Source organism: Simochromis diagramma, unplaced genomic scaffold, assembly GCF_900408965.1.
Source record: "Simochromis diagramma unplaced genomic scaffold, fSimDia1.1 OVJJ01000131.1, whole genome shotgun sequence".
Taxonomy (NCBI): Eukaryota; Metazoa; Chordata; class Actinopteri; order Cichliformes; family Cichlidae; genus Simochromis; species Simochromis diagramma.
The window spans coordinates 3,325,174-3,342,283 of NW_024387200.1; the positions used below are offsets into that span (position 1 = coordinate 3,325,174).

A 17,110-nucleotide genomic window follows, 5' to 3' on the forward strand; every position below is an offset into this window, starting at 1 on the left:
CAAAACACTCACCCTCACGCCAACAAGCCCAGGAGGCCCAGGGGGTCCTTCCTTTCCTTTCAGGCCAAATTCACCCCTGTCTCCTGTGGTGCCCTCAGGACCAGCATCCCCCTTTTCACCCTGGGAAGAGTGGAACGAGTCAAATAAAAAGAAGAAAACCATGATCTAACAGTTGAGTGAGAATAAACTGGATTACTGTAACAATAATTACAAACATTCATAGCTTCATATATTTGAACAAAGTATCATTATTTATATCCAATAAAGTATTTTACAAGCCCAAAATAAATATGTTACAGTGTTTTATAAGCCATTAATGATACTGCCCACTGAGAGGCCTGCACAACAGCGGATGGAGATGCCTGCTGGTAGTGTAAGGAGTTAAGATCTACCAGCCGGAGGAGTTTGATTCCGAGGAGAGCTTCAGGTTATATATAAAATCTTTAATGGTATTCAGCATTTCTGTACAGTAACAGACGTCTAAGCGCAGAAAAGGCAAGCGGTACAGCTAACTGTATCTAAAAGTCTTACTCCAGCACTCTGAGCTAGCTGCAGTTTCCAAGCTTGTAAATAGAGCTACAGCCGTTAAGCCAGGATGACACAAAAGCATGACTAATTTATTAGACCAAACAGGCACCGTACTGGAAATATTTCAGAGATAAAAATAAATAAATAAATAAAAGTGTCATTTTGACTTGACATATTCTTTAAGGTGTTTGTGCTCCCAGAGTATCAAGTATCATAAGAAAGTAGGGCAAAGTTTGGCTGTAAATATGATGTTACATCATCAGAAATTATCATGAGGACAGATTTGTTTCACTGACAATTTCTTGGCCGTCTAACTTTTTACAGCCGAAATGTCGTCTTCTAAGAAAGTCTACCCGTCTTGCTGTCTGACAGTACTTTTTAGGAAAAGGCAGAGTGGAGCTTCTTCATGTAAAGTAACGAGAAATAAAACAGACTATCCCAAATGAGTATCTCATTAGAATGCAAGACTGAACTGAAGAGTCCCAAGAAACGCACTTAGACTTTAGAGAACACGGCATATTATTATTATGCCATTATTAACAGAGGAAAATGAGAACAACTTCAGTTTTTTTTTCCAGCACTGTAGTCAGGCTGACAGTTCTGTCAGGTTTCATGGTCCCTTTGTGGTTCAGTCACAGAGCAAAAATAAAATGCAACCTCCTTGTGACTAGGAAAAAGAGACTGAGAGAAATTGGTAAAGGTTTGCATTAATTGTTGTCTATAAATGTAGACACAGTTTCAATTTTGCAATCAATCTGAGGCAGCCTGGAACAATGACTGCAACTCAGTGCATGCATGTCATGTTGTTTGCATGACTTAACTGGTTCTATTCTGGTTCTATTTCCATATAAAATCAAGGATGCAGAGCATCTATGTCATTGTTTTGCAGCAACTGTGTTGCACTCGCTGTATTCTTGGAGACATTTTTCGATTACTGTTTCAAATCTACGAGGTTCTGGCTGTGCTATGAATGTAAGTAATTAAGTTAACTGTGAGTAGTCACAGATCTGGTCCCTGCCTTCAAAGCAACCATTTCAAAGGCAACACGATCATAGTCACTATAATCTTAGCCGTGCCACGATCTTCAACCCCTGTTGATCCAGAGTGGCTGCATTAGTGCTAACTAGCACTGACATCATGAAGTTCTTTAAAAATAAAATTAGAACAATTCAAAAAATGTTCTTCATCTAAAACATCAACACATGTTTAAAACTCCAACCCCACTACCCCTTACCCTTAATTAACACTTAGTTATTAAGTCATCCGTCAACATTTATTAGCAGGGAATGAAGAGTGACCTTCATTACTCCTGATCTAGCCCTTTTACATTAGGTTCCAGGACATTTTAGAATCAATTTTAAGATTATTTAAATTACTTACAGAGTATGATCTGACTCCCCATTATATTGCTCCCCGTTTATCACAGGACAACCATGTTCATATTCTAAGATGTAATTGTGAACTAATGCTGACTAATGGTGAAACAACAATCAGAGGCTGTGATCCTTATTTTTAATCTAAATGCAGGCTGTTTAGTATTTCCGTTATCTGTTACAGGATTTTTATGTGTAAGTCATCGGCCCATGATCCATCACATTTCACAGGTTACTGCCCATACAGTGTGACCAGAACCTTGAGAACGATTTTGGGTGAAGACACATTCAGTAATCATCGTCCGTAAGTTTGATTAGTTTCTGACTGGTAGTTTGTTACTTTAGCCAAATGAGCTAATAACACTATAATATAGGAGAAGCATTTATTTGGCAAAGTCAGGGACATTTTGCCACCTTCTCAAACAGAATACTGGCTGGTAGCTCTGACGAGACAAGACTGCAAGACATTTCAGTGAAAACAAATATAATGGGGTCCATACCATGTCAAAGTATCGTAATTACATAGTTTGGTAAACATTGTTTCTAAAAGTTTAATCTTGTGATTTTCTGCTGATGGTTTACATAATATTTCTGCAATAAACCACTACAATGCACCGATTTTCACTCCCCTTTCATTCCTCAAACAACAGCGAAAGCTGCTAATCTCTTCTGGTAGCTGCACTGTGGCCAGAAACCTCTCAAAGTAGTTTACTCCGCTGAACAGAAGAAAAAGTCCTGTACAGCATGAAGCTGAAAAGAATCTCAGGTTGATTCTTCTAATCCTCAGTGTTCTCAGCTCACATTTTAGCACGTTGACGGAGCAAAAAGCGCTTTGTGGGTCCATCAGCCGTACTTCCAACATTTTGGCTTTGCTGAATAGGCACACTTTTTATGCTTTTCCTCCTTTTTTCTGTCACACTATCTGCCAGACAGCAGAGCTCCTAAAATAGCTTGCTATCTGTTTTCACTGAGCATCAACACAATGTATTCCAATTGTACAAAGGCCAATATCTCACAAACAATACTTGACTTGTTCTAATTACAGTAAGCTGCTACCGTAAACAGGAAAGTTTGCAAAGTTCACCGACAGCTTCAGGATAAAATTAATCAGCGTCGAAGTTAATAACAATTATTTAACTACTAGCTGAATAATTGATAAATGTTTTTATAATCACTCCGGGACTGTACAATTAAAAACAGTTAATACACATCTCTTTTTTTTATATTTTTAAAGTATTTTAAAACTTGCCTTGGCACCATCAGGTCCACTTGGCCCAACCTCCGCATCAATGCCTGGCTCACCCTGACAGACAAATCACAAAAACATTATAGTTGTATTTCTCCCTGATGACAAAGACAGTAATGAAATGGAAGCAAAAACAGATGTAATTGCACACTCAAACATTTAGCACTTTGTGTCGATTTTGGTGCAGACTAAATAAATCAAGTACATCATAATCATTAAGACATCACAGAAAGAAAACTTGGGAAACTCACTCTCTCGCCAATCAAGCCTTGTTCGCCGATGCTACCAGGTAGACCAATGTCACCCTGTTAAACAGTGAAGCGTGACCGTTAAGCTACCATCAATGTGTTAAATGTCTAACATGCAATCTTTGATATCAACAGGACAAATTTAATCAGTGCCACCTGTTATGAAGGGTACTACGATGTAAATCATGGGAGTAAAAACTGACTTTTTACAAAAGCTTAACTAACTAATAGCTTAACTTAATCTGCCAGCACAAAACTACTACTCACTACTTTTTGTGCTGAAAAGTAGTGAAATTATTAACAATGGCAAGACAGCGACCTGAGTGGATAAAAAGCATACAGGAACACAACAGTCACATATATACAAAAAGCACTTCATACAGCTTTGGAATTAATGTTACTTTTTTTAAAACTTGAACTTTGAGCAATTACACTGTATTCACAGGTCGATACCTATCTCAGTAGATAAGTCCAAATCCAGTAGGTTATTCCTGTGCATCAATATTAAACCCACTGACGGGTCAAGGGAGTAACACTTATCCCATTACAGTGCAATATTGTAATGAAAAACCTTGAGTCTCGGATTTCATGTGGAGTTTAGTCTGACAGATACCTCTCAAATAAAAATTGTTGTAGACCTTCTGAACTCATATGATGTGTGGAAAAACATTTGTCATAGAAGCACTGCAGGGTCAAATAATCTCGGCTATATATATCCATAGCATCATAGCAGAAGTCTAAACAGACAGACACAGCCTTACCCATCATAGTTGGGTATGCCCTCAACTATGATGATGCCCTCTTAACTTCAGCATTGCACCTCGACTATATGACATATAATGTCACATGACATTTCCTTTCCAAAGTATCTACAGTGTTTTCTGGCTGTGTACAAAACTATTTTCAAGAAAAATGAGACCCTGTGGAAACTGGAGAACTATTTTTTGTTATACAAGTTTTATCTTTACTACAAGTTTGAGATCTGTTTTGCGCGTTTAAGAAATTGGCGTGTATAGAACAAACACACTAAACTTGATTTAGTGTGTTTGTTGATTTCACTAAACCATCTGATCGTGGAGATTTTCTCTCCGATATTGTTGGAACTTTACAATATAAAGCGACTGTTGTTGTGAATTGGCACCGTATAACTAAAACTGAATTGATCTATTATATATAGTATCAATAAAATATTCAAAGAATGAATGGAAATCTATGCATGCAAGGGACAAGCCAGAATTGAAAGGCCTCCGAAATGAAAGGCCTAGGACTCTCAGGCGGCACAGCAATAAAAGCAGGCATGATTTTGTAGCGCAGAGCCCTGCATGGGCTCAGGAACACTTTTGAAACCCACTGCCATTGAGCCCTGTTCATCTCTACATGTACAAATCCAAATTAAAACTATTAGGCAAAAGAATAACCATATAAAGGAGATCCAGAAACACTGCTGCTGCCTCCTGGGCTTGAGCTCACTGTGCATGGAAAAAAGACAGGAAAACCCTCTGGCCTGATTTGAAATTCTTTTTGGAAATCCTGGAAACCGCATCCTCTGGTTTAAAGAGGAGCGGAATCGTCTGACATCCCTGATTGTATTGGGGTACTTTAGCGCAAGTAATATGGACACATAGGTGCCATTAATGCTGATCGATACATACAGGCTTTAAAATAATAAAAATAAATAGTCTTGTACCATTGCTGTACTGTATTCTGATTTTCTTTACATTTTATGCTACCGATAATTTGGGGAAAATGAGTCTGAATGTATTCAGTACTATATATTTCTGTAAAGCATAAAGCAAATAAATCAAAATTTCTCAATGATCCCAGAGTAGACCTAAAACAATGTGACCTTTCTGGAGACACAAATGACATGATTAAATCATCAAAGGCAGTTTTGATATTATAATTCAATAAAAAAAAAGTGCAATTCTGACAACATATCATCCTCGTCACCTTCTCTCCAAGATCACCAGGCGGTCCTCTCTCTCCGGTCTTCCCTGGTAGCCCCTGTTAGGAACAGTCACAGCTTTATTATTCTATCCAAATGTAAAAGTCAGTTGGAGGTTTTACACAGACTGTGTGATCAACTTACACTCGGCCCAATCTCCCCAAGTGGCCCAGTCGTTCCTGGTGGCCCTGCTGGTCCCTGCGGCAATAAAACAGGAGCGTCAATACAAAGGTTAAGAGCATTTTCTAATCTTGGACAAACCTCTGAAAGTGACATTAAAAGAGTAAAAAGAACAGGTGAAAAGAAACAAGTAATAGGCAGAAAGTTTGGATTTGTGAATATAAGTTAATCTGCAGCCATCACAACACAGAGCCAAAACTCCTAAAAGATGTAAAAACTGGGCTGCTGTCATAGAGACACAGTGAGGCTACAATAAGGCTGCCAGGGAAGGAGGAAGGAGATGGTGTAAATCAACTTGTCTCCAACTCACTACTTTTCTGCTTGTGTTTGTGAGATTTGGGAAGCATGGGAGAAAGAGGATTAGGCTGTCTAAGGCTTTTTCAAACAGGATAGAAGTTCCTAAGTAGGGTCAAAAATGAAGAAAATCAGTCTAAATATGCAGGGGCACGTAGGGTGCATAGTAGCTGCTACAGAGCTCTGAGTTATAGTAGACAATGAGATACTGATTTATGACGTATCTTCTAAGAAATTCTGCAACAGCTCGATTTTGCATAACTAAACCACATGGAGTGAACACCAGAGAAAAAATGTGACCAACAAAAGCAGCTATTGTTAAAGCTTCAAAAAAGTACTAAAACTCACTGGCTCTCCTGCAAGTCCTTTGGCTCCTGGAGGTCCAGAGTGGCCTTGGATACCCTGAAAATAATAGCCATTTGTTACACCCACACTCCAGGTACTCATAAATATTTTGAAATGCTATAACCCCCACGAGATAAACATAAACCACGCACACCTATGTCTTATCCACTACTATTGCTTACGACAAATTCAACACTGACCTAAAAGAAAGCTTTGTTAGCCCCGATAACTTACTTGAAATCCTTTAGGCCCAGATTCACCTGGCTCACCGAGTCTTCCCTGCAGACAATGACACACACAGAAAAATAGGTTTTGAAATGTGAGTAGCCAGTTAGATATAATTGTGTTGTTTCCATGTGTTAAAATTAGGATAGGGCTTGGTTCACTTTCTCTCTATCCTCGATTAGGTTTAACGTTACAGCTACGTTTTGCATTGAAATCTCTGATAGCCACTAGAACCACAACCATTTCCCGACAAACAGGAAATTATCTTGGTAAAGTTTCTATCCATCAAAGTCAAGTTTGGTAAATGGAATCTGGACCCAAATTTGTGTGAGTGCATTTTGCTTTCATTATTTTCTTATGCCTAATAAGTGTTGATGTATTTGCCAAATAACCAGGAGGTGCCAAGAGTAAGAACTGCCAAGCGTTCATGTCAAATAATTGAAGTGACAGTCATATTGAAATTTATCAATAAGTTTAAAAAAAATTAACCTAATTCAGACCTGATTGTGTTCAAACCCAGACTCACAAAAATGATCTAATGGAGCTTTAAGACTGTTACAGCCAACTGATATTAAACAGAACCTGAGATCATATCTCACCAACTGTTGTATATATTCACACCAAACTTGGCCCCTTTCTCATTTTCCAAACCGCACATCCTCAATTCCTTTTCCTCTTATCTTAGTCTCTACCACCAGAGTGGGGGTGCCTCAGTAAGAAAAAAATGCATTTCTCCCATCACAGTGCCAATGCTTTTAACACGATAAGATCAAATTGTGATTTTGCACCGCTGAACTGCTGGGCCTACCTGTTGCTGCATGTACTAAAATAAATTGCTGCAAGTGTAAACGATCTTTGCCGTCAGTTACTTTAGATTTATATTTGAAGAAATGTGTTTACCTTTAATTGACCATTTTTACATTACTGTATTTTTACTTTTATCCCTCCAGTTTTGTGCACCCCCACCCCCTTTAGTGTTTCTGGTCAAAATTGACTAGTCAGTTTTAGCAGCTCTTAAATTAGCATAACAGACATTTTTCACCACCAAATTCAGTTCAATGAGTCGTTCAGTGGGCCATTCAGGGGGTCAGGGGCCAGGGTCATCACTTTTATATTTTCAAGTGCATAGTGTGGAGGATGCCATAAGGCCTTGAGGCAATCAGATGTAAAACACAATATTTATGAGTGTTTTAAGTTGTAAATTGAGGCGATTTGACCCGAAAATGACAGGAAGGTTATTTATGTAACTTTTGCAACGCTCACTGCTCAACTAATAATGGTTAATACATTACAAAAGTGTAATAAAATGAATTATTTGTTAATTTAAGAATCTGCAGAACACTGTGAACCAGCTGAGGACATTACAGCTGGAGTAGCACCATGCTTCCATCACAGTGGAACCAAACCTGATGATCATCATATACATGCAACATTAAATACTGAACTTCTACAGTGTCAACAGTGCCCGTTTATCTGAAATGTTATTTCTGAGAAAGCTGGAAGGCTAAATGATCAAATGCAACCAGGATTCGTGCTAATGCAAAAAATTACTGTTAGAAGAAATTTCGTCACCATGTCTCCAGGGAGGCCCAATTTTCCTCGTGGACCATCAGGGCCCTGCAAAGAAAAAGAAAACCCATCGGTTAACTGAGCTTTTTCAAATCCCCCAGAGTTTAAGTGTTTCTCACTGACAAGCACTACCAGCACCATCAATATTTTAATGCTCTTTGATTTAAGACTCAGTTGTTAAATTTGTTTTTTAACAAGAGTGCCCTCTAAAGATTCTTCAGATGCTAAAAACAGTTAATAACCACAGTCTTCAGAACAAAGTCTCTTGTAAAGATTCTCATGATTTGTCGTTTTCTCTGCAGAAATTTGAGCCATTTGTTTTTCATGGAGCATGTTTGATGTGCGTAATCAGGAAACCTAATGACAAACATTCCTCAAAGGCAGCTGCAGAATAATATTAGCAGCAATGAATCCCTACACGTTAACTGAACATCACACTCTGCGTATCTTGTAACTAGCATCACCTTTGATTTTTTTTGACCATGTGCTCACCTTTATTCCTGTAGATCCTTTCTCCCCCACTGGGCCATCTGGACCTCTTGGACCCTATGCAAAGAAATAAAAGCTGAGGAATAGTTTGAGAAACACTGGCCTTTAACAGACCTAAAGGGCATGTTGTTTAACAAATAAAGTTAATGATTTTGGGCAATTAATCTCCATTTTTGTCATTCCCATTTAGCAGAGCCTGGGAGGCAGTGCTTCTGGTTTGATTGCATACTATGGTTTAGCCCACACTGGAGAGACATCATCAAAGATTGTGGCTATTTAGCAAATAGTTTGCATCTGGATATTAGCTCCACACAGTGCCCACACTGTGAACACTTTGTCCTCATTTTTCCAAGACTGCGCACAGCAGTGCTGCCTTCACACTAAAGTAATTTTGAAGAAGCCTTGGGAAAGGCTGAAAATCCTTTAGCTGATTCATACTTGCTTTTAAAATGAACAAAACTGTTTAGTCAATACTTAAGAACTGATTCTGTGTGATTCTAGTTCTTTTTCCTTTTCTAAGTATCCTAAATAATGCAAACAGACAGAGTAGAATATATACAGAGCGCTAATTTAATGCTATTTCCATTAAGCTGTCAGAATGAAATTATGCTTTCTGTTGTTCAGAAACTCAGCAGTGTTAGAAGTGAGAAACCTTTTGAGGTAGTAACTGTGTTCAGCTTGTGTTCAAAACTTGTGTTAAACAGGTTGTAAAATATACATTTACTTTAATAAGAAACTAAAATTGAGATTAATAGATTCACTCAAAAAGTCTGTTTCCTTAAATATAATGTTTTGTCTGATAATGAGAAATATTTACACGTCAGTAGGATCATTTTAACTGTTTCCTGTTTAAATTTTTTTTTAAATCACGTCTCACTTTCTTGATGCATAATAGGAGAGTAATTGATCATAATTCAAGATACTCTGACTTGTTTCCAACAAATCTTTAAACAGATTCATACAATTTCATTAGATTTCTAATCGAACTTCACCTACAATCATTTTTTTCACTTATTCAGCACAAAAGACAAGCTTGATTATGTTATTTATTCAGATTGAACATCTAAAGTGCAAACATTTAGCATCCATCCATCCTTCCACTGATAGTCAGTTTTCACATCCTTTTAACTGGGACAGGAACATTAGTTTGAAGTTCACTCGCACTCAGTCTTTCTTTATTTCTTAAAGAAAAGAAAAAAAATTAAATAGTGCAGTCAAATCACTAGAAAGAAAATTACTTTAATGAATAACCTGCAAATACCTAAAATGCCTAATGTGATGACTGAAAATTTAGTTCTATTTATAGTAATTAGGCAGGATAAAAGCATTGAGCTCTGTGACCCTGTAGAAGTACAACATAACAAGGGCAAACAAAAACGTATAAAAGTCCTATTTATTACAGTCATGTAAAAAAGGAAGTTTTCACTGCACTCTTTCAGAGCCCTATGAAACACTAAGTACACCTTTACTGCTTCCATAGGAATTAAGAAGGAAAGTATCAGCCAGGTGCTGCAAATCACCCTTCACTAACTGATCAGCAAGTGACCACATGTTGACATAATGCCACAATATTCCCAGGAGTGGACATTTCAGCAAACTCATATCCGATTCAGACTGTCTAATTCTTATAGAAATTGCAAAAAACAACAAAACCCTACATGTCAAACTGAACAGGCCTCAGTCAGCAGAACAAAAGTTAAAGTTCACGACAGTACCAATACATAAAGACAGAATTTTGGCTTATTTGGAAGAGCTGCCAAGAGAAAGCCTCGTCTCTGTAAAAAGAACATGGCAGCACATCTTAGGTCTACAAAGTTGCATCTGAACAATCCACAAGACCTTTGGAGCAATATACTTTGGTCAGACAAGACCTTGTGGGAGATGTTTGGTCATAATGCCAGCGTTTTGTCCAAAATTTTGCACTCTTCCATTAAAGTCTATAACTCCTTAATTATATTATGCAAAGCTGGAAAACAATGAAGCACCAGTGACAGATTTAAACCTGCAGATGCAGCAAGATTCTGAGATAAGCTGCTACATCTTCTATATAGAAAGATATACAGATGGAGGCTCACTGAGGTTATCTTCTAAAATGATCTGTGGTTTTGCATTATAGAAAAGTACTTTAAGAGATGTCATTATGTCTGGATCTTTTAGAGACAATTAGAGCTGATGTAATGTTACACAGTTCATCTTCTCATTATTGTGGAAAAAAAAGAAAAAACAACTATTGTTACTGCAACTGGGGATGTAAAATTACAATTACAATAAATCAGGGCTTTAAGCAGTCACAGTAATGGCAGAGGCTGAGTAAGACTGTAGAAGTGTAAGCTAGCATTTCAACAGATATAGTGACACTAGTGTTTAGCAGCCATGGTGCCTTTTAGCAGGTTACTGAACATGGATCATGATGCTAATTTCATTTGCTGGGTGCAAACATAATTATGGTGTATTATTTATTAACAGACAGTAATTAAGAGTCACATAATGGAGATATCATCGTTTACTATAGCTTCCATTTGCTTACCCTCCTGCCTTTGGGTCCTCTGATACCAACAGATCCCCGGGAACCTGGAGGCCCCTGCATGTGTATGAAAAAATATTCTTAGAGTTTGAAAATGGAGACTTAGATGCAACTACCTCACTTTTTTTGATATGTTGTCAACCATCAAAGGCTGCTAAAAAAAAACACAACACCATATAATCATATTGAACTATTACCGTGTGACTTTTTTTCTGCTCCCTTTCTATCACATTGATGTCAAGCTAAACCGAAAAGCACATTCTCACACTTAACCACACACATCTCTTCTAATCTCTGTATCAACTCTGTGTCGTCTTGTTTTGTAGTTTGTCCCAAAGTGTCCATCAGCATTTTGTCTTTTTGAAAATCAATCTATAAAAAAAATAACGCAAAAAAAAAGAATAAGAGGCAGAAACTTTAGCTGCCCTTTGGGGTTGTGTCGGGAAGGGCATCCGGTGTAAAACTGCCAAATCAAACATGTGGAAATACCTTCTGTGGCAACCCTTTGTGACACGGCAGCAGCCGAAAGTAGCCACTACAGGAGGCAGAGTCTTCAGCTATTGGGCCTCTTTCCTGTGGAACCAGCTCCGAGTTTGGAATCTACATTTAAAATTCTGCTTAAGAACTTTATTTTCAATAAAGCTTAGAATTAGTGCTAGATCAGGTCACTCTCAACCATCTTGTGAAGATGCTATCAGATCAGGCTGTTGGGGGACTTTCCATAATGCACTGAGCATTTCTTTCTCCACTCCCCTCTTTTTACTCTTGATGCATTTGCATGCCACTGCTGCATGAAACTAGCTTTTGTCTGCTCTCTCCTGTAATTTGTGTTTAGGCCTAAACTCTCTATTTTGATCTTCACTTTCTCCTTACCCCCCAAACGGTTGCAGTACAGTACTGTACCTCCCCAAGCCTGGTTCTACCAGAGATGTCTTCCTGTTGTACGGGAGTTTTTCCTTCCCACTGTTGCCAGGCGCTTATTCATATAAGATCGTCTGATCGTTGGAGCTCTCTCTCTCTAATATTGTAAGGTTTGCTTTTTCATCTTCTAGGAAATCTCAGTTTATAAATAAAACTAAATTGAAAGTATCTCTACAGAAGCAAGAGAAATGCAACATAGCACCAGTGTAGTTGGCTGCGGTGAGAAGTGCAATCTGAGACTGCATACAGGCACCGTTTTTATGGATTAGATAAGGTCTGTTAGTGTAGATGGCACAATAGGTTAGTATAGCCACACCACACCATACACATGCACACACACCAAGACAGTTTACCTTCTCTACAGCTATGATACAGATAGTAATAATGGTAAACTTACTGGAATCCCTTGCAGTCCAGGTGGCCCCATCTCACCAGGTATTCCAGGGTGACCCTGATGAAACAACGTTACTTGAATGATATCTATACAATCTTTCAAAGAAAGCATAAATAAGTCCTCAGATGTGACATGATAAATCAAATCTGTTATCACACCCCAACCCTTTACAACAGAATGCCCCCTGGTATGAGAGATGGGGTCCAGACTTACTCCTTACCATCGGCCCCTGTTCACCTGGTGGCCCGGGGACGCCCGTGTTCCCTCGATCACCCTGAAGTACCAAAAGCCACGATTAGGGAAACGGAAGTAGGATTGCAACCGATCCAACAGTCAAATATATGTCAAAACATTTAATTACACCCAGTAACAACATAATAAAGTAATGCTCTCAAATTGTTGCTTTTGTTTTATCAGAAATGTACAATTACATTATATGGAGAAAGTTAGCAAATATGCCAATTTTAATGTCTCCATGTGGGCAACGGTCATTGCAGGTGGGATCACTTTTTTAGGTTGTACATCCAGTTCTTATGAGTGCAATATTTCTGGAACATCTTTAAAACTATCATTCAGTTGAGCAGATTAAATTTTGGTCAAGCTTACTGTGATCTAGAATTTCATTACTATTTATTCCAAGTTCAGTTGGACTCAGTGAGAACTGATTAGATGTGGCTAGTCAAAGGTCAATGTATGATTGGATCATTTCCATCAAAAAATAAATTGATAATAATTAAATTGTATATGTTTATCTCAGTTGAATTCATCTACTTTTGGGACTTGTGTTAATATCTGATGATGAATTAGGTCATATTTATACAGAAACATGAAAAATATTACAAATCTTACTCAAACTATAACTGGTGATCGGCTGGTGCAAGCGTACAACCACAAGACAGCAATTGTACTTGCATGAGAACTTATTTGAAAAACTGTGTTCAATATATTTTTGTGCATTTGCTGGCACACTCCATACAGCACTACAGAAAAGATTTCAAAAGGTCAAAACGAGACTACAAATTGTGACAGTAGCAAAGAATGACACATTTAGACCGCGCTAACCTTTTCTCCCGCGATACCCATCTCTCCGACAGGCCCAATAAAACCAGGCAGTCCCTGAGGGAGAGAAAACATGCTGTCTTAACTGTGTCTTATTTCTCTTAGTCTTATGAACTTGTAATTCTCATAATAGGCTGCACAGCTCTGGGGCACTGACAAAACAGACACACACTGTGAGCATCAAACAGAAACGAGCAAAAAAGAGGGAGAAAAGCCTTTACCCTCTCGCCAAGCTTTCCGACCTCGCCAGTTATCCCGGTCTCACCCTACAGCAAAGCAGCCAATTAGCATATCACAAACTTATTCATGCCTTTCGTTTTTAGTGCAATTCAGTTGAAATGTGCTTAGAGGCCAGTTCCCCTGTGGTAGCAGGGAATTAACATCTAATTTATACATATTCAGATGATACATTATCATAAAAGAAAACCAGGGAGAGAGTGTTCAGTTACGGGTGACAGCGGTTCGTCTGTGAACGTATGACAATTAAGTCTGACCTTGAGTCCATCTGTGCCCGTCAGTCCAGGGAATCCCTGCCTCCCCGGCCTGCCCTGAACAGAAAGCAGAAATGACAGAGAAAAGTGTACTGAAGCTCCACACAACAAACAATAAACTCTGTATCTCCAGTAAAAAGGTGTTGCTTCCCTCAAGAGGCTGCGACACAAAACAAACCAACATTTGATGCCAAAACAAAGGCACCCCTTTAAGACAGCTAATGATTCAAAAAATAAAGAGGTATTTCTAGCATCAAAGGCTTATTATTACTCACAAAACTCTTTGGGTCATTTGTGTTTGTATTTTCATATTCACTTGTGGGTTAAACTATTGGGAGATGGCAGACTAAAGTCTACCACTGCAAAAATAGATTGTTTTATTGGAAAAGGCTTCTCTATTGTTTAGCCTGGGATGACTCCAAACAAACACATTTTTGGACAGAGACGGTCACTGTGGACTTTTTTATACTGTGGAGCAGTTCAAAGTCATCCTATTCGTCTTTTATAAAGTCACATTTGGCTTGAATAGCATCTTTATCAACAATGGTCACAATTCAGATATAAAAAATCTACATCTGTTGAAGTCAATTGATAAACAAACAATAACGGGAACTTGTTTGACTCCACTTTTAAATAGATTTAATAAATTATCTAATTATCTTTATAATTATCTTTCTTGTGCATTCATCTTAAAAAATAACTCAATCATTAGATACTTTTTAAAGAATTTCTTTTGTTTACAACACTCTGTTTGCTTTCACGTTCTTTTTATGATAGACAGGAGGCAGCAATTTGCTGACCAATCTGGTAACATGAGTACAGAGTGTCCAATAGGAAGTCTTTGAAAACATCTGGAAAACAATAGGAGATCAGTCAGCCAAAGGACTTACTATCCATAATTGGTCAAAGTTACTCCTCCAATGCTAATTTAGGCAGAGACACATGAGCGTAGTAAGTGTTGAGGTTTTAAATGACAACTTTGTTATTGTTGTGTCTGGTCTTAGGTTGTACTCACCTCGGGTCCAGCGGGTCCAGCTGGCCCAACTGGTCCCTCATCACCCTGACCAAAAAAAACAAATAAAAAAAAGTCAACATTACATAAAGAAAGATTTATTTCAGCTTAAATGAACTTTTAAATTTAACCACACCTGAAGTCCTGAAGTTCCACTTGGACCTGGCAAACCTCTTGTTCCTTGTTTTCCCTATTAATGAGACATTGAGGTTCAGGGTTCACTTAATTTCTGTGGTTCTAATTGAGCTGATGTGGTTCTACTAACCTTGGGACCTTCAGGGCCATTTTGTCCTGGTGGGCCAATGTCACCTGGAAAGCCCTGCAGAAATAACAAGAAATGAACCCCAGTTATATCACCATATGGTAGAATGGTTTATGCTACTCTAAACTGTTAAAATGATAAACAGCACTGAGCAAAAGTCTTGAGCAACTCCTCATTTCTTCAGATTTTGTTTCCAGGAAGCATTGTGCAATTCCTGAGTTGTCATGAGAAAGCTAAAACTCGGGAGGTAGAGCAGGTCATCTACTAATTGGAAGGTTAGTGATTTGACCCCTGGTTGCTCTTGTCTGCAGGCTAAAATATCCTCGGGCAAGATCCTGAACCCCAAGTTTCTCTCCAAGTGTGAATGTTAGATTGAAAGCACTTATACATAGAAAGAAAAAGCTTATATCAATGTGTGTGAATGAAGCATATTGTGTAAAGCACTTTGAGTGCTTGTGTGGAAAAACACTCCACAAGAACCAGTCCATTTATCAATAGTTAGCCAGGCTTTCTGAAGACTTTTTTAGAGTTTTCTGTGGACATTGGCTGCTTTTTTGCTCATTTTCAGTCCAATTCTTATACCTGACCATTTTCAGAGGACTGTTTTTATTTGTTAAGTGACTTAACACTGACCTATGAAACACCAACTCAAGAGATGAACCATTGTTGTGTTTAGCAACTTAGCAAGAATCAATTCTAAATTTTATCTTCAGGCACTTTGTTGCCAGCAGTCTGTTGCAAAAATACATAATTCACACCCGTTTCTGTAGTTGAATCTACAAAAAAAAAGCCAAAAAGTTGATTCCCAAAGAGCTACTAGATGAAAACTTGAGAATGGAACAAAAGGCAGCCAACATTCAAAGAAGAGCTTTGAATGTCCTTCAAGAAGCCTGAAGAACTATCCCTGAAGGCTACTTAAAGGATTTAGAAGAAAGCTTGCCCAAGAGAGTTCAGGCTGTGTTAAAGAGTAGGTGATCATACAAAACATTGACTTTCAACACCATTTTTGAGTGTATTTCTATGTTTGCAGGTTTCGGTAAATCACTGCACCCCTTTTCCTAGCAAATATAAAGAAATGAGGTTTGGCTCAGGACCATTTCAAATTCCTGTATTTAGATAAAATGTTTGTATGTGACTATAATCTGTATGTATCTATAATCCCTACCTCTAGGCCAGGAGGACCAGGTAAACCAACAGGGCCCTTCTCACCAGGTTTGCCCTTAAAAATGTCACACAATTATCACCAAGATTAGAATTAAAAATGTAAAAACAACAACAACAAAGCTAAAATTTGCAGATTTACTAGATTGTGGAACCAACATAATGTGGCATTTTAATGAAACAATCCAATACATCTTCATTTTTTTCAATTATAATAAACCTGCCCTTTAGCACCTGTAAACATGTTATGCAATTCAAGGTTACGTCAATGCAGAATAAAGGAAATTTAATTTTCATTGCACCAGACAACAAATCCCTCAAACAAGGGAAAATCAGATAAGATCCTGATATGAAGAATGAGTTTAGCTCCTTGGAATGACTGTTATCATTGCTGAAAGATGCATAAATCACATAGCAGATCAAGCAAGTATGAGGCTTAGTTTTCTATGCAAGAACCTCAAATCAGATCAGAGAGCACTGAAAACATTAAGGAAACTTTTAGATTGCATAAGTGCCAAAGCTCGGAGAGCGTTCACACTGGGAATTTGCCTGTGCCCTACTCTTTGAAGAGTTGAGCTATATGTGCCTGATTAGACCAAAATTCTCACACACACATAAGGGCATAAAGTTTGCTTTTGTATACGTTTGAAGATTTCTGCTCATCTTTCTTCAAGAAGACCAGCCTTTTTTTCTTGAGAGCATCTTAAGACTCACTGGATCCTTTGAGTGCACCACTATGCTTTCAGAACAAAATTCTCATCTGGAGTTTAAAAAGGAGAAACTGCCTTCAGATCATAATTTAATTGCAAAGCAGGCAAAGCAAATGTTTTCTTGCTTGAGAAAA

General features: G+C 38.1%; 1 protein-coding gene across 2 annotated transcripts in view; it reads right to left on the reverse strand.

The window, feature by feature from the left end:
* Nucleotides 1–17,110, reverse strand: part of col27a1b (collagen, type XXVII, alpha 1b) — a 64,166-nt gene that overhangs the window by 11,879 nt on the left and 35,177 nt on the right. For both annotated transcript variants that reach the window (XM_040050408.1, XM_040050407.1), the window contains 19 exons: nucleotides 16,271–16,324; nucleotides 15,109–15,162; nucleotides 14,980–15,033; nucleotides 14,847–14,891; nucleotides 13,835–13,888; nucleotides 13,562–13,606; nucleotides 13,344–13,397; nucleotides 12,502–12,555; nucleotides 12,285–12,338; nucleotides 10,970–11,023; nucleotides 8,446–8,499; nucleotides 7,957–8,001; nucleotides 6,394–6,438; nucleotides 6,163–6,216; nucleotides 5,485–5,538; nucleotides 5,346–5,399; nucleotides 3,399–3,452; nucleotides 3,151–3,204; nucleotides 13–120 (listed from right to left, as the gene is read on the reverse strand). In XM_040050408.1, the coding sequence (XP_039906342.1) occupies nucleotides 13–120; nucleotides 3,151–3,204; nucleotides 3,399–3,452; nucleotides 5,346–5,399; nucleotides 5,485–5,538; nucleotides 6,163–6,216; nucleotides 6,394–6,438; nucleotides 7,957–8,001; nucleotides 8,446–8,499; nucleotides 10,970–11,023; nucleotides 12,285–12,338; nucleotides 12,502–12,555; nucleotides 13,344–13,397; nucleotides 13,562–13,606; nucleotides 13,835–13,888; nucleotides 14,847–14,891; nucleotides 14,980–15,033; nucleotides 15,109–15,162; nucleotides 16,271–16,324 (1,044 nt within the window). The remainder of the gene's footprint in view (nucleotides 1–12; nucleotides 121–3,150; nucleotides 3,205–3,398; nucleotides 3,453–5,345; nucleotides 5,400–5,484; nucleotides 5,539–6,162; nucleotides 6,217–6,393; nucleotides 6,439–7,956; nucleotides 8,002–8,445; nucleotides 8,500–10,969; nucleotides 11,024–12,284; nucleotides 12,339–12,501; nucleotides 12,556–13,343; nucleotides 13,398–13,561; nucleotides 13,607–13,834; nucleotides 13,889–14,846; nucleotides 14,892–14,979; nucleotides 15,034–15,108; nucleotides 15,163–16,270; nucleotides 16,325–17,110) is intronic.